The 22,526-nt window shown below is 37.6% G+C and overlaps 6 protein-coding genes across 6 annotated transcripts; 4 read left to right on the top strand and 2 right to left on the bottom strand.

Annotated features, from left to right (window-relative positions):
* Positions 1–1,341: 1,341 nt before the first annotated feature.
* Positions 1,342–2,877, top strand: LOC117628037 (transcription termination factor MTERF6, chloroplastic/mitochondrial-like). The gene has a single exon (XM_034360391.1). The coding sequence runs from the start codon at positions 1,463–1,465 to the stop codon at positions 2,831–2,833; it is 1,371 nt and encodes a 456-aa protein (XP_034216282.1). The 5' UTR covers positions 1,342–1,462; the 3' UTR covers positions 2,834–2,877.
* Positions 2,878–5,908: 3,031 nt separating this feature from the next.
* LOC117628497 (uncharacterized N-acetyltransferase DDB_G0290199) lies at positions 5,909–6,457 on the top strand. Its single transcript, XM_034360971.1, has one exon. It carries the CDS (start codon positions 6,010–6,012, stop codon positions 6,226–6,228), a length of 219 nt encoding a protein of 72 aa, XP_034216862.1. The 5' UTR covers positions 5,909–6,009; the 3' UTR covers positions 6,229–6,457.
* A 3,127-nt stretch (positions 6,458–9,584) lies between these two features.
* Positions 9,585–11,174, top strand: LOC117628740 (GRAS family protein RAM1-like). Its single transcript, XM_034361252.1, has one exon. The coding sequence runs from the start codon at positions 9,585–9,587 to the stop codon at positions 11,172–11,174; it is 1,590 nt and encodes a 529-aa protein (XP_034217143.1).
* A 965-nt stretch (positions 11,175–12,139) lies between these two features.
* LOC117627636 (nucleoside diphosphate kinase 2, chloroplastic) lies at positions 12,140–14,289 on the top strand. The gene is made up of 7 exons (XM_034359798.1): positions 12,140–12,455; positions 12,573–12,629; positions 12,931–13,017; positions 13,433–13,513; positions 13,635–13,747; positions 13,847–13,896; positions 13,997–14,289. The coding sequence occupies exons 1-7, from the start codon at positions 12,213–12,215 to the stop codon at positions 14,062–14,064; spliced, it is 699 nt and encodes a 232-aa protein (XP_034215689.1). The 5' UTR covers positions 12,140–12,212; the 3' UTR covers positions 14,065–14,289.
* Positions 14,290–14,377: 88 nt separating this feature from the next.
* LOC117627638 lies at positions 14,378–15,803 on the bottom strand. Its single transcript, XM_034359799.1, has 2 exons — positions 15,483–15,803; positions 14,378–15,069 (listed from the first exon to the last, which is right to left on the bottom strand). Exons 1-2 carry the CDS (start codon positions 15,646–15,648, stop codon positions 14,573–14,575), a joined length of 663 nt encoding a protein of 220 aa, XP_034215690.1. The 5' UTR covers positions 15,649–15,803; the 3' UTR covers positions 14,378–14,572.
* Positions 15,804–16,051: 248 nt separating this feature from the next.
* On the bottom strand, positions 16,052–21,028 carry LOC117628814 (uncharacterized protein slr0889). Its single transcript, XM_034361342.1, has 12 exons — positions 20,352–21,028; positions 20,095–20,223; positions 19,440–19,634; positions 18,973–19,020; positions 18,769–18,897; positions 18,541–18,662; positions 18,255–18,365; positions 17,718–17,826; positions 17,408–17,526; positions 16,930–17,083; positions 16,614–16,758; positions 16,052–16,413 (listed from the first exon to the last, which is right to left on the bottom strand). Exons 1-12 carry the CDS (start codon positions 20,472–20,474, stop codon positions 16,352–16,354), a joined length of 1,446 nt encoding a protein of 481 aa, XP_034217233.1. The 5' UTR covers positions 20,475–21,028; the 3' UTR covers positions 16,052–16,351.
* Positions 21,029–22,526: the final 1,498 nt, after the last annotated feature.

Consider the following 22,526-nt stretch of genomic DNA (forward strand, 5'->3'; position numbering starts at 1 on the left):
TTACTAATATTTTGATAGTTTGTGTTTTTGTTGTTGCACGTAGGAAGTGATTGATCACCTTATATACAATAGACTTAAAAGTGATTAATTTTATGAGATTCAATTCACGTTTTTTTCAATAAAATAGAGACTAGTTGTCATTAGACCAACATATTATTGGCTAAATAAGCACATATTAGATGACATACGTACGTAAAAAGTCATTGATCACCTTGTCTTTTCTCGACACTTGTATAGTATTTGCGCCACAAATCAACCATGGATTTCGCACACAACCTAACATTCATTTTCATCTTTATTTTGTTGTTATGGCAATGACACTGAACCCTTTTCTTTTATATGCATGGATAGCAATTAGAACTCGTGAACATGTAACGTTGCAACCAACAAAGTTGCCTTTTCATGTTTTAAAGCGTGTGTTATTGTTGAGAAGGTATGACATTTTTTATTATATATAATCATGATAAAGACACAATAACATTTTAGACTATTCTTACTTCCCACACCAAACGGCCAAAGTAGAGAAAGTAGTGCTAATAATAAATTCAAAATAAGAAAACAAAAACATTGAGGGCAAGGAGGAAAACGACTTCCTCTCCTCCATACATGCATACCCAAGTGATTGGGGCAAATGGTCCGACACTCGAGAAGATGACCTATAAAACCCTATCCTACTAGGTCCAAAGTTGGGAGAAGTTCAATACCTTACCCATTTCATTATCCAATACAATAGGGCCAAAAATTTCCCTATCCAATCCAACTCTTTCATGAATAGCACCCACTTACTTCATTTAATTCCAAATTTGGTTTCTTAACTAGTGTTCTTCGTCCATCTCCTTATAATAGAGGCTTTTAGACCGCGTTCGGTGATTTAAACTGATAAATTTTGTTCGTTGTTTGGTAAACTTATAAATGTTGGGACTGAAACTTATTAAATTGGATAAGGATCCAACATATGTGTCTTATAAATTTCATCTAGAGAATTAGAACCCATAAACATTTGCTTGGATTCAACTCCAATCCGGTTCAAATCCAATTTCACTCTACTTCGTAATTTTAATTTTTTAAAAAACATTGCTTGGCTTAGGTGAAATTTGGTGAGCAGTGGGAGGTGGGGCAAGAAAACCATACTTGATATAAATAGTGGCTTCAGGGCCGACTTGAAACTCAATACCCGAACCTCTCTTCAGCCACAGGCCCACATACATTCAAATGGGCTAAGCCATATCACGTCGTTGCGTCGTTGACAATGCAACCATCAACGACACGTCGTTACATTCGTCGTGTTCAGTGAAAACACCGAAAAGCTCAAAGTATTGTAATTGTAACCCAATTAGGGTAGCCAACGGCACTGCACAAGGAGAAAGGGAAAGGCAATGCTTCAAGCACATCAGTAGCATTCAAATAGAGCTGCATTTACAATCCAGGTAAAGCATTATTCAAGCTTTTACTTCTCAATCCAATGCTTCGTTTAGTCTGCACAAAACAAAAGCACAGAGCTTCACTATTTCCATTCAGCCATGGCTACTTCTTGTTTTCAGCCTCCATTCGCAAACCCATTAAAGTGCTTCCGAATTTAACAGACCAACAATCTTTTACAGTCTCTTACCTCCAAAAATCATGTGGGTTGTCCTCAGAATCAGCAATTTCAGTTGCCAAGAAGCTCCAGATTGAAGCCACACACAACCCTGACTCGGTTCTGAGCCTGTTTAAAACTCACGGGTTGACTCAGAGCCATATAAAAAACCTAATCACCAAACGTCCAGGATTGCTTTTAGCTGATTTAGACACTAAACTTGGGCCCAATATGAAGTTGTTTAAGTCTTTGGGATTTTCAGGCGCTAGCCTTGCCAAAATGCTTAATAAACACCCACAAGTGCTTGAGAGTGATGCTCAAGCGGTGTTTGAGCTCTTTAGAAGTCATGGTTTCAGTGAAAAGGATATAAAAACCTTGACCATGAGGCTTCCTAAATTGTTTATATACGATGCAAAGAAGACTATAAAGCCAAAGATCGAGTTTTTGAAATCTTTGGGGCTTTCAGAGCTATACATTCCCAAACTTTTATCCAATGAGCCTTATGTTCTAACAAGGAGCCTTGAAAACCACATCATTCCAAGTCTTCAAGCGCTTGTGCGGTTTCTTGGCAGTGATGTGAGTGCCTCAAAGGCTATAAAGGGATGCCACCGGATGCTTGAATATAATTTCGAAAAGGTACTTGACCCAAACGTATCAATCTTTAGGAGCCATGGTGTACCTGAGTCACTTATTGTGAAAATGTTCTTAATTAATCCAAGAACGTTGCTTCTGAAGGGTTCTAGAGTTAGTGAGATTATTGGTGATGTTAAAGAGTTGGGGTTTGATCCCAACAAAATGCTATTTGCTCTAGCTGTTTGTACCATGGCAAGGATGAGTAAGGCATGCTGGGAGCAGAAGTTGGAAACCTATAGAAGTTTAGGTTTGTCAAAAGATGAGATTTATTCAGCATTCAGAAAGCAACCCATGTGTATGATTAATTCGGTGAAGAAGATCCATAAGTTGATGCCTTTCTTCATGAATAAATTGAATATGAAGCCATCGATGATTTCCAAGAATCCAGACATTTTACTGTTTAGCTTGGAGAAGAGAATTATTCCTAGGTGCTCAGTTCTACAACTTTTGTTGTCACAGGGGTTCATTAAGGAAGATGTTAAATTTCCTTATGTGCTCAAGATGACTAATAAGAATTTCAGGCTGAGAATTTTGAGCAAGTATGAAGCAGTGGTTCCTGATATTGTCAAGGCATACAAAGGCAAGATAGAATTTCAAGGGTTTTCGAGTTCCTTTAATGTGTAAGTAAGTAACTATGATGGAATTGAATGATTGAGCCAGTTTTGACTCCTGAAGGATCCCAAGTTTATTGACTTCACCATGTTGGCTGTGGATGCTGATCTTTACTCTGTGGTTGAGAAGTAAAAGGGAGCAAAAGCAAAATATCCATTGATGCAGCTTTTTATACAGTTTAGTCCACTGGTTAATGCTGAGAACTCGAGATGGATTGGCATCTGTAGCACTAAACCATGTGAGCTTGTTTGTGGTAGTTTGTGTATGGATACTGTGAATTGCACTGAGAGTGATTTCTTACATGCTGTGATCCCGCTGGTAGACATTATATGTGAGACTGCAAATGTCAAGTCATTCAAGGGCGTCCAGGTTTGTGAGGCCTTGAGATCAGTTGTCTAGGTTTTTAGTTGAGGCGTGTATAAATTCATCTAATCCCTGCCCTCCCGACCAGTTTAGTTGAGGCTCGTAATATTATTCCAATAATGGCTTTCGTCTTGTTTATAAAAATTTGATAATATTATTCCAATATTATTCCAAGATGATGATGACTCTTTATAAAGAGAAGAAAGCAATTCAATTTGATAAATTTATTTGAAAGCTTCTGATTTGGTATCCACTGCACTAAAATATTGGAATGAAAAATGGGGATGTGGTTTAGCCAATCATAGAGCCAATAGTAGGGCAACTGAATTTGGTCAATATTACAAGGAACAGTCCAGGAATGTAGGAAAGACATACATCATCTTTGCAATGTATTGGGTAATTTGTATTTTTGGTGCCCTTAAAGAAGGAAAGGACTAAACACCAACCAAAGCAAGTATGCCTATCTTGGGTTGAAGGCTTGACCATCCCAAATGGCTTGTTCTCAGAATTGCCAACATCCCATTTCTTCAAAACATGGCCCCTGCAACCTTGTTTGCCAAGAATTATGGGTTCATGAATCTTACCTCTCTTTCCATTGCTTGTCCATTTCATTCACAACAAACACATCTCCATCTACTTATTATGAGGTTTGGCCCCTTGTGTTGAATGAATTCTAACCCTGCATTTGTTTTCATGAAAATTTAGTCCCAGTTAAGAAAAGTCAAAGACAATATTTTATAAGTTATGAAAGGCATATGACCAATCATGTAAACCAAGATTCATGTGGCAATTTGACATATCGGTTGGGATGTTCTAAGTAAAGCTAAGTTCCAAGATATTTTTAAAGCAAAGCTCATGTGATGTTTTATTAGTTGGTTGAATAATCAAATCATAACCTATACAATGATTGTGTGGTGGATTACTATATTTAATCTTATTTGACTATTCAATGAGAGATGATTGTTTGTAGAATATAGTTTAAAATTCATCTCTATGATTTACAAACTGCAAATCAAGATCATACATTTAGACATAACTTGTGAATTTGTTCGAAAGATTTCCAAGCCTCGTAATCTGTCGGATTTATCAACACATCTTTTACCCGATTCTTAAGATATGATCTCATATCCAATAGTTCTTATTCTAAGTCTAACAATAACCTATCACACTGCCTGAGGAGAAAATTACTTAGTGGGAGTTCTGGGATTAGGGTCTGGTTAATTAGAAATTTAAAAAATGATAGAGGGGAGGAAAATTTTAAAGCCTATATAACTATAGACAATGGAGGGAGACGTTTGGGCCCTATGCAGGCCATTCAGCCTGAAGAGGATGAGATCAAGGACACATGGTCACATGGTCTTGCACATGAAGACTCTGTCACTCAACAGAGCACGACAAAAAGACTAACTTGGGAAAGCTTTAAATCCCTATTATAAGGGCTTAGAGTTGCATATTATTACATTGTCTTTTTTCTTTCAATTTCTATAGCTTTCATTTTATTGTTTTTGTTCTTCAATACAAAGCAAATTGTATTATATAGAATCTTCACATGCATATTATAGATATGTATGAAACCATAAGCACGCTATCGGGCAACTCTCAGCCGGTGATGCAAGTTTTCTATTTGTGCGTCGGCGACTGATCCAAGCACAATTATGTAATTGTATATTCTTATACTTAATTAAGGGACTAGCTCTAGGCTCTTAAGTGAGTTTAGTTTGTACAGCTATGATAATTATATGAGTTGATCTATGATTGAGCATTGTTCCAACGTAGGAGAGAATCCTATGTGTGCCGGATGGCTAAAATATGATGGAGAGAAAGAATATTAATGGTTTTTGTATTAGATGAAAGTGGTTTACAATTTAAAATCATGTAGTGCCAGTCTGCTACATGACTCTGGTGTATATATATATATATATGTATTATTGTTTATAATATATAATAATAGCATTATGTACACTGCAATTTCATCTATCTACTTTGATCTTTTTTCTTCTTTTTTGTTCCTGAAAACCCATCTAGTTTGATATTAATTTCACTTTGAACTCACCTTTGTTTTGTACCTAAAAGTTCTCGACTGTCTTTTTTGTTCAAACTAGGAAAAAAAATTATAAGGCATGGTTTCATCACCTTATTTTTTTTGTCGCTCCTTTCACGCTGAGAAAAAGAAGACAAGCAACCGGTAACATATAAGTTTTTCTCCAAACTAGATATTTCGTCAATTTTTTTGACAATCGATCCCAAATATAAGGACTAAAATGAATTTGAGGGCAAACTATCGAAACGGAAAGTGTTAAATAGGCCGATAAAACATGATTGCTCATATATGTGTGTTAGATTTTAAATTATACAAAGTAAATCAGTTTGTTTCCTAACTCAGGTCACAGAACTTACCTTTCAAAACTTGAATGAAAGATACATATTTCAAATTTTCAATGCAAACGCAGCTGTAGTGACTGTTGTTGTGGTGACTTTGGAAAAAGACCAGACACTGAAACATGTTGGCAATTATGACCCCATCCAACTAACACACAAATGGCCTCATCCCACTTGCGTAATACTATCTAAAAATCTTACAATTCCGCTCCTTACATGTAAGAAGTCATTCCTCCTTCACCTGCAAATCGCGAACTGACATATGTATGTATAAACATATACCAAGGGGTACTTTTGGTATTACAGACGTGAGAGTGCTTTGCTATAAATTGAGAAGAGCATGTATGTCTGTTCCCCAAGCATGTTTTGAACTCATTATTTCTTTTACTTTTCCTTTTCTGAATTGAACTGCTTTATTTTGAATTTTGAAGTAAACCAAGACCAAGATGGTGTCTAAAGTGGAAGAAGCAATGAAAAGAAGGCAGCAACAACAAGAACAGAAGCAGCAATATCATCACCAGCAGCAGCAGCAGCAGAAGCAAATACAGTGTAACAAAAGCAAAGTTTGCAAATTCAAGAGGAGCACCTCCAATGTCGAAGAAGATGGAGCTTCCACTGCCATTCTCTTGCTTGCTTGCATCGTCTGCGCTCCTTCGTATCCATAGCTAGCCAGGCTCACATTTATAGTTTAAATTAAATTTCAGCTAAGCTAGTTCCCATATATATGAAGGTTACCTCAAATCCTTCCCCTTGTTTTTTTTTTCATAAATTTTTTTTATTTTTAATTTAATAATTTTTACTGTTGTAGTAAGAGTATGAATTTCATTTAGCATATTACTTCTTGTATTGTAATTCTTCCTTTGTCTATATATGAAATTTGATTATATTTAAGCACTGAGAAAAGTAGCAGTATATATGGAAGCTGCAGTGTTGCATGGCCGGCCTAGAGAGCTCCTCCATCTTGGAAATTTGGAAGAATTTTATATGTTTTTTCTTTTTTAAATTTTACCCTCTAATTTTTATCCAGGGAGATTGCTTTTGCTTACAATTGGCGCAATCAAATTAAATTTCTAAGCAAAAGAAGTAGATAAACAAATGTAAGAAAAGTATGCTGCTAATTCCACTTGAGCTTACAAGTACGTGCTTGAAATTTGAATCCAGATTTGGTTTCCATAGCTAGCTTGTGGGGCTGTTGTGGCATAGTCATCATGTGCCAGGTATCTACATCATAAATATCCAATACATATACGGAACCCAAAAAAAAAAAAAATACATACTGAACAAAGACAAGAGGACTTGTAGCTCAAGCGATTAAAAGTATCATTCCACATTAAACATAGGAGAGCCACAAGTGTATAGTTACTAACCAATTTACAAACAGTTTTAGATGAGGAATATTCAGTACACATGTTCTATAGTGCATAACACATGGGGAAACTCTATGCCAAATTCCTAATTGGACATGAACCAAAACCAACCCTCCTAGTATTGATGATGTGCTTAATTGCTCCTTCTTCTGATCATATCAAGGTGATCCATGGATAAGATTGCAATGAGGCCCCATGCAGTAATGGAAATGATATATGCATCTAGAAATTTATGTCCCCCAAAATTCATTTGGCTGTTTTCCATGAGTCCAAGTGAGTGATATAAGTGATTTGGAGAGAAGCTTGGGGATGTTCCAAATTTGGGGAAACTAGGAATAGTTGCACTTGGGTTTTAAGTGATTTTTCTCCTCAAATTTACATTTTGTGGATGAATTTAAAAGAGGATTATTTCTGAAAGAACTTTACTATTTGGGGAACAATTCTAATTGTCTAGCATATTTTTATTTTTATTTTTATACGAGCGATATTGAAAAGGAGATTCTAACACAAAATATTGGGGGTGTACATGTAGATCTAACATTATAAGCTAGGATAGAACAATGTAATTCCTTGTGTGGTGAATCTATCCAAATTCCCAAGTCAATTTCAACTAGTGGGTAACCAAGCAAGAAATCCAGCCCTGATGAATGCATTGTAGCCCGTTGGTGAAGCCCAAAACCCTCTGCCTCCCTGGAACCTCACATGATCTATCCATTCCCAGCATGCAAAGAAATAGATAGACAATGCCTAAGTTGATATATACATACAAACAAAAGCAATTTCTAGGGCCCAAGTTGATATCACAATTATTATTTTTTAATAAAATTTATATTTCTGTACAATATATATTATTTATAAAGGTACTTAGTTGGTCTTGTTCATTGTTAATATTTATTTGTACGTAGTGCATCAATCCAAATTTTCTTGCTCAATGGTCCCTCTTTTCTTACAAAGCCAATTTATTCTATCATAATTTTATTATAGTGCATAAAATAAGAAGTAAAATATCTAGTTTTTTCTAGGTTGATAGAGGAATTTGACATGAGCATGGCAGGAGAGTTGATAGAGGGACTAAAAGAGTTATTTCGTCGTTTCCTATTTGTATCCAGGTATCCTTGCGACATCTACCTCGTCTATGTAATTTTGTGGCTTATCAATTAGTTAAATTTTCTTTATCTTGTAATGAGTACATGTTATTGGATGGAGACTCTTACTTTCAAGATGATTTGTGTTCTCTGCATTATATTGATAAATAAATTCTTTGGCCTTTGGCCTTTAATAAAAAAACAAAAAAACTAGTTTTTCTGGTTATATAAGAAGAATGAGTTGTTGCCCCTATTCTTAATTTTAAAATCATTGATCTGCACAAAGCCTGCATGCAATGCAATATGCTAATGATTTAGCTTAGAATGAAGAACAACTAAACATAAGCTTCTGCAGCAGAAGCTTCCCTTGCTGCGGCTGCCCGACTGTTAGATGACAGTTATAGGTGCTGCGGTAACGCGTTTTTTCTTTTTTTTCTTTCTTCGGTTACAAGGCACGGCGACACTTGACCAGGCAAGGGAACATAAGAGCTAACTGAGTTGAATTTTCTTGTTGCAAAATATTAAGGCTTAGAATATTCTACGCTGATTGTATCGATCGTGTTAATTAGAAAAATGAGCAAGCCATATATTATTGTTGAATTATTGGAATATAATACATAGGTGCAGACATATAGAAGCGTAGAGGGCTCTATGACGTCCCAATGCATATCCATTTTCACATGTATCTGCTTGTATTTTCTTATTGTTTTCAAGCAAGCCGGCAAAACAGAATCAATTCAATTGAAAATGCATTTTGGGGTTGGTCTGGTCTTCATGCAGCAAAATTTAACATGTGGGGACAATCCTCTCTGACTCGTTCATAAATTGGCCTACAATTTTCACTTTGACAAAACCCACTTGCTTAAATTGTTCATAATTTATGTGCACATGCAAAAGATGATCGTAAAATCCAATTGGTGAATGCAGAGATGGAAGTTGGTATTTACAACCCATGAAATGAAACTAAGAAAAAATCAGCTTTCTTAGGGATCACCACCTCCTAAGTGTCATTGAAAGGGCCAGTAAGAAAACCTTAGTCTACCCAAAAACATTGGAGAGGTTTTTTGGCCAATTGGCTGGAATCTGGATTGATGTATGAAATGGCTCAGAGAAAAAATTTATCTCTGCTACTGTGTGAAAGATTAAGGGAGGTAAAAAGGGCAGGAGGCTGTAGAGAGAATAGGACAATGCAGAAAATGACATATACCTAAGAAGGTATTTCAATTACAGCAGCATAGAAATGATGTAGTTACACCACCTAGGAAGAGGGACAAACTGTAAAATCCAAGATTCTTGGAGAGTAGCAGAGACTGCCTTGTCTTTGGATTACTCTAAACCTTAAAATTTAGTGTGTTTACCTCCAAGAAGACATCAATTCATCTAAATTCTTATTTCGAGTTTTATAATTTTCGCCTTGTTAGCTCCGACAACAAGAGAGAGCTGGAATTGGCCTATTTAAGTCCTTTTGCTTGGCAATAGGGTCTTTCAGAGCGTTGTTGAATATACTCTGAGGGAGAGGGAGAGAGAGAGAGAGAGAGAGAGAGAGAGAGAGAAGGATAGGCTCAAGAAATGGCTCCTAGTCGGAACTTCATGCCAGAAGAGTACATGATCAATCATGAAAGGACTAATAAAATGAGTGCTTTTGATCTCATCAGTCACTCTGCCATGTCTTGCTATTCTAATCCATACATGCCCTTATTGGAGGAGGGCAATGCTTCTGCCTTGACCTTCCCTTATTTGGATGAAAGCGGAAACCACAAGAGGCTGAAAAGAACTATAAGTATCGCGGAATCCATGTCAAGTCATAACAGCCTTTATAGTGGTGGAAGCAATAACAGTTGTGTTACCGACGGCAGTATCAGCCGCAGCAGCAGCACTAATAGCTTGAACACCTTACCAAGGCTTCATTTCCGAGACCATATATGGACTTATACACAAAGATACCTTGCTGCTGAGGCTGTTGAAGAGGCAGCAGCAGCCATGACCAATGCTGAGGGAAATGGAGCAGAGGAGGATGGAACTGCTGATGGGATGAGGCTTGTTCAGCTCCTCATTGCTTGTGCTGAAGCTGTTGCTTGTCGCGATAAGTCACATGCCTCTGCTTTACTGTCTGAGCTTCGGGCCAATGCTTTGGTCTTTGGCTCTTCTTTTCAGCGTGTGGCTTCATGTTTTGTCCAAGGCCTTGCGAACCGCCTAGCCCTGGTTCAACCACTTGGGGCTTTTGGGTTCATTGGATCCCCAATGAACGCCAAAGATTTTGCCTTGGACAAGAAGGAAGAGGCATTGCGCCTTGTTTATGAGATTTGCCCCCATATTCAGTTTGGTCATTTTGTGGCCAATTCATCAATATTGGAAGCCTTTGAGGGAGAGAGTTATGTTCATGTGGTGGACTTGGGGATGACCCTTGGTTTGCCACATGGAGACCAGTGGCGCGGCTTGATCGAAAGCCTTGCTACCCGTGCAGGTCAGCCACCTAGCCGCCTAAGAATAACTGGTGTTGGCCTGTATGGTGACAGAATGCAAATCATTGGGGATGAGCTTGAGGCCTATGCTGACCGCTTGGGAATAAATTTGGAGTTTTCAGTGGTGGAAAGCAACTTGGAAAACCTGCGTCCTGAGGACATCAAACTGCTTGATGGTGAAGTCTTGGTTGTCAATAGCATTCTTCAGTTGCATTGTGTGGTGAAAGAAAGCAGAGGAGCTCTTAATTCAGTTCTGCAGATGGTTCATGAGCTCTCACCAAAAATCTTGGTTCTTGTTGAGCAAGACTCAAGCCACAATGGACCATTTTTTCTTGGGAGATTTATGGAGGCACTGCACTATTACTCTGCAATCTTTGACTCCCTAGATGCCATGCTACCAAAATACGACACTCGGCGTGCCAAGATGGAACAATTCTACTTTGCTGAGGAGATCAAGAACATAATCAGCTGCGAGGGACCAGCAAGGGTGGAGAGGCATGAGAGGGTTGATCAGTGGCGCCGGAGAATGAGTCGTGCAGGATTTCAGGCTGCACCTATTAAGATGCTCGTTAATGCCAAGCAATGGCTTGGGAAGATCAAGGTGTGTGAAGGCTACACCATTTTGGAAGAAAAAGGTTGCTTGGTTCTTGGTTGGAAATCCAAGCCCATTGTTGCTGCCTCCTGCTGGAAGTGCTAATTAAACCTTTGGTTTGGTTCCTAAATCCCAACTCAGAGCTCAGTTTCAAAAAAAACAAAAAACAAAAAAAAATATCGCAACTCACAGTTCAGCTTTAAGTTCAAATAAAACAATCCAGGATTCTTGGAAGGGAGACTTGGGTGACTTTGTTTCTATGTCAATGGCTGCAAACTCTGTGTTGGAGCAGTTAGAAAATAAGTGAGTTTGGCTTTCAATTTGAGCTGTTGGGGTGATTAAACAGATGGAATAAAGAAGAAGCCTTCGTGGCTTGGTCTTGGTGTGCATATAGGCTGAATTTCAATTGTACAAAACAACATTTCTTTGATTCTTTAATGACCAAAGGTGACAATCACAGAGGTCACCCCTCTAATGTAGCTTGGTGATGAAAAATAGGAAAATCCCACTGTGTCTCTGATAAAGAAGAATTCTAAAGAGTTCAGATTCCGTAGCATCAATTGGCTATATGATTATATGTCTTGTCATCAGTAAATAAGAGCAAGTACACTACGTGGAAGAACACACAATTGGAGAGTTAATTCTGGTTCATTTTGCTGAACTAAGAAAAGAATTGAAGTTAAGATGACAATACTTGACGACAGGTTCTTGGGTGTCACTGGTTTTATATAATATGTGCTGACATCTATGACAACAGGGTCTAGCCGAGTGAAAAAGGGTTTTAACTTGCAGAAGTCTCACGTTTGAACTCTCATAGCACCTTGGTAGTGTGTGTGTGTGAAACTAGTTTAGACTATCACTTCAACTATAAAAAAATTAGTGCCTGTATCTGTCATCACATGGTAGTCACATGAAGAGAAAAATAGAATTGAACATATTTGTTTTCGACTTAAACATGAAAAGAAAAAGAAACTTGCACAAGAATATTTTTGGCATTATTTGAAGGGCATATTCATAAGAGAAATTCCCGGGAGTAATATATACATGTTATTAAAAATAAATAGAAATTCAAATAAGAAAGTAAATACAATATATAAACACGTGCAGAGATAGAAAAAGAGGGGATAGAGAAGCACAGACAGAATGGAGACTCTGGCAGTGTTTGGCGGAGCAAGTCCATGTTTTTCCTCATCCCTTCAACGCTCAGCAGCTGAGAGAAGCTGCAGCTTATCCTACGCCCACCACAAGAATCACCTACGCACCCGTCACCACCAGCTATCAGCATTCCCTTCAAAGTGCCATCTTTTCTCATTTTTCCCATCTCGTCCTCATGCTAAAACCCTCGCCAAACCTCGCATCTTTCTTCCCCACTTGGTTGCTTCACTGGTTTGCCCCTACCCTCTTTCTCTTTTCAATAATTATTGATAACCCTTGTTTTTGCTTAAAATTTAGTGGAAACCCAATTGAAATTTATGGAATTTTAATTCGTCTGTGTGTTTTCAGGAACAAGTTGATGAGACATACATAATGGTGAAACCTGACGGAGTTCAGCGTGGCCTTGTAAGCTAATTCTCCATTTCCTATACTTATTTGTTCAACTTTTAACAGCTGAATTTTGTGTTGGGCTAATTGGCAATGGCAGCTGGTAAGACTTTGGGGAATTTATGAAATTTCAAATTTTGATTGAGCCCCGGAATTTTCAATTGTTGGGGCTCTGAAAAGACAAAAACTTGAATTTTGATTGACCCCAATTAATTAACTGGGGTGTAGAAAAACCTTTTTATTTTATTTTTTAAATTCAGTATAATTTAATCTTGGTATTCTTAATTTTGACCATATAATTTGAAATTGAATTGTTTAGGTTGGAGAGGTAATCTCTAGGTTTGAGAAGAAGGGGTTTAAACTGACTGGCTTGAAGCTCTTCCAGTGCCCCCAAGATTTGGCAGAGGTTTGGCTCTTTTCTTTCCCTCCCTTATAAAAACCAAAAAAAAAGCTTTCAACTGTACATTTTGAGATTCTAGTAGTTCTGTGTGCTCACACTTTTTAATTCACGTATTTGATGAATAAAGCAAATGGAGCATTCATAATAAGCAGTTTGTGCTCAAAGTCCAAGGAGAAAATAATTTCAATTGAAAAGGAAAAAAATTTGGAGTTGTATGCTGGAGTGGCCATAACGGGTTATGAGATTCAATCTCTCATTTACTATGTATTATGTATTCTGTATTCTGTGCAATCAATCTGCTGAAACACGTAATTGTAATCTCATTTACAATGTTCAGGAGCATTATGTAACTCACGGCAAAGTTGATATGATCTGACTATGTAACTCTTATATGTATAATGTGTGACTTTTGTTATTTCAGGAGCACTACAAGGATCTCAAGGGAAAGTCTTTCTTCCCTAAATTGATTGACTACATTGTATCTGGCCCAGTTGTGTGTATGGTATGTATGATTCACCCTTGTTTTTTCATCTATTTTGTGTATTCCATGGAAATCAATGAATCTAAGGTATATGTTAGCTAATTTATTACAAGAATACTGATAATGATGCACTGCTTGCAAGGCATGGGAGGGTGTTGGTGTGGTCGCAGCAGCACGTAAGTTAATTGGGTCTACAAATCCTCTTCAAGCTGAACCGGGAACTATAAGAGGGGATCTTGCTGTTCAAACAGGAAGGTTGGGCTCCTTACCCTTTGGTAGTTGAATTATGATATATCATCATATATGTGTATTTGAAATCTAATGGGACAAGGTCTTGTATGAAAATGTTGGCAGGAATGTCGTTCATGGGAGTGACAGCCCTGAAAATGGCAAGCGCGAAATAGGTAGGCTTTCTTTTTGGTATCATTTACTCTTCTCTGATGGATATTTCTCTTCTCCAACCCTTCCCACTTTTCTTTCTCATTCACTATTTGCACTACTCAGCTCTCTGGTTCAAAGAAGGTGAATTATGTCAGTGGACGCCAGCTCAAGAACCATGGTTGAGGGAGTGATTGTCACTTAAATACTCAGTTCTAGCAAGGGACACAGTTTTGAAAGAGTTTTCTGAGCACATGTATCGTTGTATCATTTATATGTGATATTAGACAATAACCCCTCAGGAATTACATGTTAAATCTGTAATTTTGAGAAGCTTCAATAATTTTTTGTACTTTATATTCCTGGTGGCATTGTATCGATTCTTAATTAATAAGAGTGCCTTGATAGATTTTGAAAGATTTCTCCTGTGCTCACCATGGAAGCGTTCACAAGCTTTCAAACTAAAATCAGGACATTGTACTGAAATTGCTCATCGATGACAAAACGAAACACAAACTTCATCGCATATCTTTGCTTGCTAATGGCTGACATAATTTCCCATACATTAAGCATTCCCTCATAATTGGGATTATAAAATTACAACAAAAAATTGGCTTTCAACTGATCAATAAAACACAAAGACCACATCAGATTCCCAGTGCCAAATCAGGCACAACCCAAAGCCAATTTTATAAACCCAGCTCAGAGCATGCATATGTGACTAGCAGGTAAAGAGTTGACACATTCCATTTCCAAACGTTGTTCTGTGCTGTTAAGAGATTGGCAACCGCTAGAACTTGGAGAAATACTAGCACTCTCTTTTGTCATTGCATCTCCAGAGGATGAGCAGATATCCTCTTGAGCTCTCTTAAATTTAGAAAACAGGTAGAGAACTGAAACGTTTGCACTACGTTGCTGTTTTGAGGTACCCAAAGAATGGCAATCAGTAGAACTTGTAGAACTTGTTACTGAAGAACAATCTGTGTCTAATGTCATAAACTCCTCCTGCTCCGGGGAAGAGCTGGCCACCTCTGTATGACCCCGAGAAGCCGCTGCAGAAGCACAGTTCAAATCTATCTTCATTGGCTCCGAATTGGAAGAGCTTGAAGTAGAACCGTTACATATCTCCCCTACAACCTCATTGGAGCATGGACTCAAATTGCTTTTAGAACCCAATTTAAGCTTCATAAGTGTAGCCTCTGCATCAAAGAAAAGGGAAATTCATGACGACAATCAGTGTTGGTGCCCTTGCAGATGCATACCCAAGTGAAATTTTGTTCAACCAATTTACTGCACATATCTTCCAAAATAAAATATTGAGATATGACTTTAGCATCACAGTGAGCAACAAGAAACAGTCTCAATGGCAGGGGCTTCAAATAAATGTCAGCGAAACATATTATCAAACAGGCGGCAGGCAGAAAATAGCGGTGCCCGGTGACAAAGCGAAGGAAAACTTTGTCGCCGGAACAAACTCTTTTACGTGACAAATCAAATCTTGTAGGGTTCAATTGAAAATCAAAAGCCTCAAGCAAACAACACATCATATTTGAATCTGAGGGTACAAAAATTGATCGCAAAAAAGTAAGAGTAGTAGTGAGTGGGTGTATACCGTAGATGGAGAGAGAATCGTCTTTGAGAATCTTGGACGGCGGTCTCTCCAGGCTCTCGGCCGGACAAGAAGACGCTCTTACTTTCCCAAACATTTTGACTCTCTCTCTCTCTCTCTCTCTCTCGAACACACCCACACACACGCACAGATCTGAAATCTGAATCATCCGATATCCACCTCACTTTGACAAAAGAGTGGGAGGAGGAGACAAAAGTGAGGATGGGCGCGGCAAAGACTCAAAGAAAGGGCGGGAAGCGTGCTTTGAACTCTTTCAATTTGGGCTCCGGCCCAATGTCCGCCTGACCCAAAATGTCCATACCCATTGCAGTTTTGCTTTTTTTTCATTTTGAGGTTAATAAGAGGAAAAATAATCTAAATTCTGTGTGGAAATAATCTTTTTTTTTTTTTTTTTTGGGGGTGGGTTTTGTTCTCTTTGGGCTACCAGAAAGCCTAGGGGAGCTGCTTTTATTTCAGTCGCTTAATTTTGAATTTGATTTCGAAGCTGTATTAAAATGAGATAATAGTAAATTGAGGCAAGTATATGGAAGCCAATTCTTGAAGAACGAAGAAAGACCAAAGAGACTTGTAGCCATTCTAATCATTCTCGTTAAAATAAGCCAACTGAGATTTTTTTTTTTTTTTTTGAACATCTTAAAACAGCAAACAGCACTAGCTCAAAGAAATTGAGCAACTTGTGGCAAAATAAAACGATGCCAAAAGGAAAGAATATACGCCGGTGGATGACTTGAAGTTTCCTTCTCCATGTTTAACATTAATCAGACAATTAGAAAACGACTCATCACTAAAACCAATTTTGGAAGCAAAAGAGGTTCCTCCTGATCAGCAAAAAGCTACTTCTTACAAGATAATCAGTCTCTCCAAAATAACCTTGATAAACCCCGCCTACGACGTCTAGCCTTGACAGCCTTGCCTGGTAGTGAGAATGTAAATGGAAAAGAGATCAGAAAACAACTCAAGGGGTATAATTCAGATATACCATCAGAAGCAATTTGAAGAACATGCTTCGTCATGACAGAGTTAGCACAAGAATATGCGTGGGTGCATGTGTGTATTAATGTACTGCTGAATATGAGCCCCCATTTCTATAGCTTAGGAGTTTGAAAAGGCCACCTGTTAACCTCCCAGCACGAAACAAAGCTTCTTCTGCAATGGGTCTCCATTGTTCTGCACATGAGTAGTTGATTCCCAAACCAACACTAAGTCCTCTCAGCAGATGCACTGTCCGAAGTACAGAAAACAATTCTTCTGGGAAAGCCTACAAGAGCCAGGGACAATAGGGGAAACAGTATGTAAACAATCGCAAGTGGAATAGGAAAAAAAAATTTTGGATTAGAAAACATATTAATGTCTTTACTAGTTGATAACCGTAAAAACATGAAACGATGTGAAAGTAGGTATCCAATGAAGTTTTGGAATCTAAGCATACCTCAACTGCAATTTTTTTAATTGAAGATTCCTCAGAAAAAGGCTGCAGCATCGTCACTCCAGGGGGCAATTTCGTGTCAAACATTGTCTCTGCCAACCTTAACAATTCATGCTGTTCATTTTCACATTTGCTTAAGGTTCCTATGCCAAGCTCCCTGTAATGAGGAATAAATTAGTATATTGTGCATACACAGTCAACCCCTAAAGCACCGCACCAAACTCTGACATTGAGATTTTAAAAGGAAAGACGATTATTCTTTGAATTAGGCCCATGTTTCAAATTCCGAAGTTGATTCTTTCCAATCTCATTCTATGATACTAATTCACCTATTTCTCTATTGCGTTTTATCTCCATGAGCTTCACTTGCACTAGTGTGCAGCTTGCAGCTCACATCTCAGCATTAGTTTCTCTTCCCATGTTGACTAGTTAAATTGCCCATTCATAATAAGCATACAAAACAACTGCGAAGTTAAATTACCTGTAGCTCTCTGATGCTCTAATAGGGTCACCATCAGCAATGGCGAGAACAAGGCTTGCATAACCAAGTCTCAACTCATCTGGTAGATCTTTCACTTGGCCATAGTCCAGCAACGCAACCTAACTTGGAGGAATTATACAAATTCAAAGTCAGCTTACCATTCAAATGAAATTATCTATAACTAGAAAGACAAAAGTATGTAGCTTTACAGCTAAATGAGAATACAATATGAAAGCAAATTATAACAATTATCAAAATTGGGATAAAGCCATAAGGATATACAGGGAACAAATATAGGTTGGTCATTTACCTCTGAGCCTTTACAGATTAGGATATTTCCTGGATGAGGATCTGCATGGAAGAAACCTGACTTCAAAATCATTTGTCCATATGCTAGTGTCAAACTTTGGAGGATTTTCCTGCATTTTCAGAAAAATTGATCACTGTCCTTCTGCATTCCTAATGAGAGAACAAACTATTTATAAAAAGAAAAATATTGACAAAAATTTCTAAGAGCTACAATATATGTTTGAAAAGAGAAAGATAGGGGAAAGTTAAGGTAATGAATTCGGGAAAGATGCCCATCAAAGTTTTTTTATAAAGGAAATCACACTGAAACAAGTTTTAGCAAATTAATAAAAGAGATGAGACAGGAAACAAAAAGATAGCATATCAAGGGAAAAGTCACCTAACATGGTTGTTTGTTGATATAAAGAACCAAGACACCTTTCTCATTAAGTAGCGAGAATAAACAAATAGCACTTTATTGACAATAAAAAGCGATTTATACAACACGCAAATGTAGATAAAAAGGACATCATGCTTTCTGTACGGACTAGAAGCTTACTGCTTTGCGGCCACTGCAATCTTACCACCAGGATTTATTCCTCTTTTCGCAATTTCAGCACCAAGATTCAGAATTGGAACTCCATCGATATATTCCATAACTAAGACTCTCCTAACCAAACAAAGCAACACTTGTTTACTAGAAGTCAAATTCTGGAAAGAAAAAAAAAGATTACTAAAAGTCAAATGAACTTACAGCACCCATAATTAAATGGTGCAAGGATTTGACAAGGAAAAACATCAAATGCATCATTGTCGTTTGGGAAAGAAAATGGAGTAAGACATACCTAGTGACTATATCTCGCATCAGTCTTGGCACCAAAACACTCTTTTTGTTATTCTCATACAAAAAACGTCTAATTTTTTCCATAGCATTAGCCTCCCTCATGAAGTCAAATTCGTATCCAATCTTGAATTGGAAACATGAAAGACAGTTATTCTCCAGATATGGATGATTATATTTCAGATAGTAACCTAACATGAGAAAGACTCCAAAATGTGTGCATATAAGGCACCTGTTTCTCCATTTCCTTAGTTACAGAGTATAGATCAAATTTGATATCTGTCTTTTGTATGCATAAAGCGAAAGCTTGCAAGTTACGAATATCTGTCATCATTAGATCCTGAACTCCAGGATGTTGCACCTATTATACACCACAAGAAATTAGAATTTCACAGAACAGAACATAAAGAAGCCACAGTTTTCTCAGTTCCCTCACCTTGACAACAACATCAGTCTTATCACCTCTCAATCTTGCTCGGTGAACCTAGTTTGACCATAAGACATATATCAGGTACAAATGTATAAGCTTCTATGAGCATTGTAATACCATTTCCAGTATGATTCCCTCCTCCAATACAAAATAGCTAGCCTAAAAGGAACTAAATGAAAAGAAAAGATAAATTGCAACATTGAAGAACTCTGAAATGTGCCTAACTCTTCCTTAATGGTAATATCTGTCCATAAATCTTAATTATTAATCCTCGAGATGCAAATTACATACTTAAAGCAAAACAATCAATATCATCATCAAGTCATGTCTGCTTCTGGGAAGCCTCTCTTGATGAAAATTTTGATGCTGATACTAGCTAAGAGTATTATATTTGCAAAATCCAATTATTAATGCAATTTCTACCATGGAATTTGAATACAAGAAAACCAGAAATTACTCACAAATAGAAATACCTGTGCAATTGAAGCAGAGCCTAGAGGATCCACATCGAATCTTTCGAACACCTCACCAACATTTCGACCCAACTCTGTCTCCAGCATAAGTTGAACAGCATCAAATGGGGTTGCAGGAGCATGATCACACAACGTAACAAGCCTTTTCACCCATGCCGCTGGGGCCAAGTCGGGCTTCCCGATGATTTGGGCAACCTAATTGAAACACCATCCACGAATAGTTCAGTAATCAGTACAAATATTACAAAACCAAAAACCACCAGTGATGAATTCCAAGGTATTTAAAATCCATAGGTTCCCTTGTACCTCCCCTAAAACTGAAAAACCAATTAGAAAGCAAATTAAACCGAACAACAAGCATCGATAAAGCATGACTCTGTAAGGAATAAAGTGGAAATTAAAGAAGAACTATTTGATTAACCAACCCCTCCCCATTCCATAGTTTAACTGATTAAGATCATGAACAAAAATCCAGTCTTTTTAACATTTTCTTTTATGTCAAGCATTCAACACAAAACAACACGTACAAACTAATGGGTTGGGCTAAAACCCATGTCATTTCACAATTCCCTCGCCTGAAATCAAATTCAGTGGCACAAGAGCAAGGAGTGAAGGAATCAATACGAAAAAACTAAACAGTAAATTCTTCGAACACCTTGAGGAAGAAACCGCCGAGGTCTGAGCACATAGTATATATCTTCTCAGCGGCAACTTCATGCTGCCTTTCCCACATTTCCTCTTGTTTCTTCACATCCTTCACCAAAATCACTCGAAGCTGAAACATCTATCGACACCCAGCAAAACCCATCAAACAAATAAGTCCAGGCACTGCGATTTTTAAAGGATTCCACGCATGCAAACATGTACACATACATTGAGAAAAAGAAAGGAAGAAAAAGCGAAAAGAGGGACCTTGTAGCCAGTGTAGATATCAACAGCCCGAGCCCAGAACTGAAGGGAGCGTTGCCAAGGCCTGAAATGCGTGGCGAGCTTTTGCTGAACATCTTTGAGATCAATGGGAGGCAGAGGAAGCATAGCTATGCGGCTTTTCTCGTTGTTACCGTTATTGGGTTGGGTTTTCTCCCTAGTTTCGGATTTTGATTATAATCCCACAATTTCTAATCATATAGACATGGTAATTAGCATGTAATCAAGGCATGGTTCAATGGGTTCGGCTTCAAATTTGGAACTGGGAAGTGAAAAATCGATATATCTGTGAGTTGATGAAACGTGTGGCTGAGAAAAACACAAATGAACACAGCACAGTGAAGGGGTGAGCTTCTCAGCTGGCGACTCAAGTGGAAGGTTTATAATTGCTTGGTTTGTAAGGCTCGCTTTGCTGACGATGTGTTTATTATAAAATTAGGAAAAGAGAAAAGTCCTCGAATCTCTTGTTGCGTTTGGGGGTTGCTTTGATAATTGATAGGTAGCAACTCCTTTGGCGTTAGACAGGAGTTTTCATGGTTTTACGATTGGTTTGGATTCACAAGAGGCGGTCCTCTTACAAGAGAGTGGCTTCACATGGACAAATGTGGAAAACAACGTAAAAGACATCGAAGGTTTAATGTCCCACATCGCCGTTGTTGATGTTTGTTTCCAACCTAGACAAGGGAATAAAGGGCTGAAGGAAGGTGCGGGGTCCTGTTGGGATGTTACTGCACCTTTTTGGTTGTGCCCTACGCTTGCACATGATAGGAATTTTAAAGAGGCCACACTGTTGCACTACTAATTTCCAGTAATTCTGACTGATTGTAAGATGTTTATCTGAATTGAATGAAGTCCATTTGTTTTTTATCCAAAAAAAAAAAAAAAAATTTTTTTTTTTTCCTTCCTCCATTTTGTTTGACTAAGATATTTCAAGGCACCACGAAGTTTTATGTTTTGAGAGACTTATTTGGGAATAACTAAAGAAAAATAAACTACTTTATTATGTGATCAAATATTTATTTTAATGTGAAAGAAAATTGAGTAAGTTCGGCCTAAACTTAATTGTACTATGACCAACTTTTTATTTTGAGAGACGTATTTGTGAATAGCTACTTTGTTATGTGACAGAATATTTATTTCAATGTGGAAGAAAATTGAGGAACCCCAACCGAAACTTAATGCTATCACGGGTTCAATGCTTGGTTGCTGCGTTCTTGGCCGCGGGCGGCGGTTACTCCCTCCCCTTCTGGGTGGTTGATGATGACCGATTCACAGTGGTGGCACGATGTGCTTTGATATGATTAGGGCTTTTTTTCTTCTTCTCAATGTTGTTTCTTGTATTTGGGTTTTTTTGTTCCTTGCTAAGGTTGGGCCTCTTTGACTATTTCTTGATTGTGAGATTCAATTTGCGCCTATTTTACCTATATATTTTTATCATTTTGGGCTTTTGTACTCTTACTTGGCCCATGGGATATGTTATTTGTTTCTCAATTTATTCTCTCAAAAAAAAATCCAAAAAAAAAAAAAATTCATTTTCATCTCTGAACTAAACCCAAAGCAACATAAGAGAAAACAAATCCTGGTGAATGTTTGTACCACGATTTTTATGTTTTCGAAACTTCTTTCACAAATAATCATAGATCTATCTTCAGTTCACATGAAGAACATGAAGAAAATAGTAAACAAAAACCCAATTTGTGTCTTTGATTTTGCTGTGAGAAATGGTGGTTTCAACTCGTCATTAACTAAAAACACGTAAGAAAATTGAATATTGTCTGGAAGAGAAGAAATTCAAAGTTCCTTGGAAACGGACAATGTAGGCATGATGCGGGAAAAAAACTTTCTTGTAACGGGAATAACACTGTTTTGTTATCTCTAGCCAATAACACAATGACAAGTGGAAAAATTATCTTACGTGTTATTACGTTATTGACCGGGAATAACAAAAAGTGTTATACTCATTGCATGAGAGTTTCTAGATGACAAAACTCTTTTGGTTTTTAGAAACGGGCAATTCCAACCCAGTTGTTTGTAACATAAAGAGGATAATGATATTAAACTAATCGATCAATATAGGTAACCCCTGCACTAAATCCCCCCCATTATAGCTACGCCGTTGAATTTGGGCCTATTTATTTTTATCATTTTTAGGCTTTTGTA

The sequence above is a fragment of the Prunus dulcis genome, chromosome 5, assembly GCF_902201215.1.
Source record: "Prunus dulcis chromosome 5, ALMONDv2, whole genome shotgun sequence".
NCBI classification, from domain to species: Eukaryota; Viridiplantae; Streptophyta; class Magnoliopsida; order Rosales; family Rosaceae; genus Prunus; species Prunus dulcis.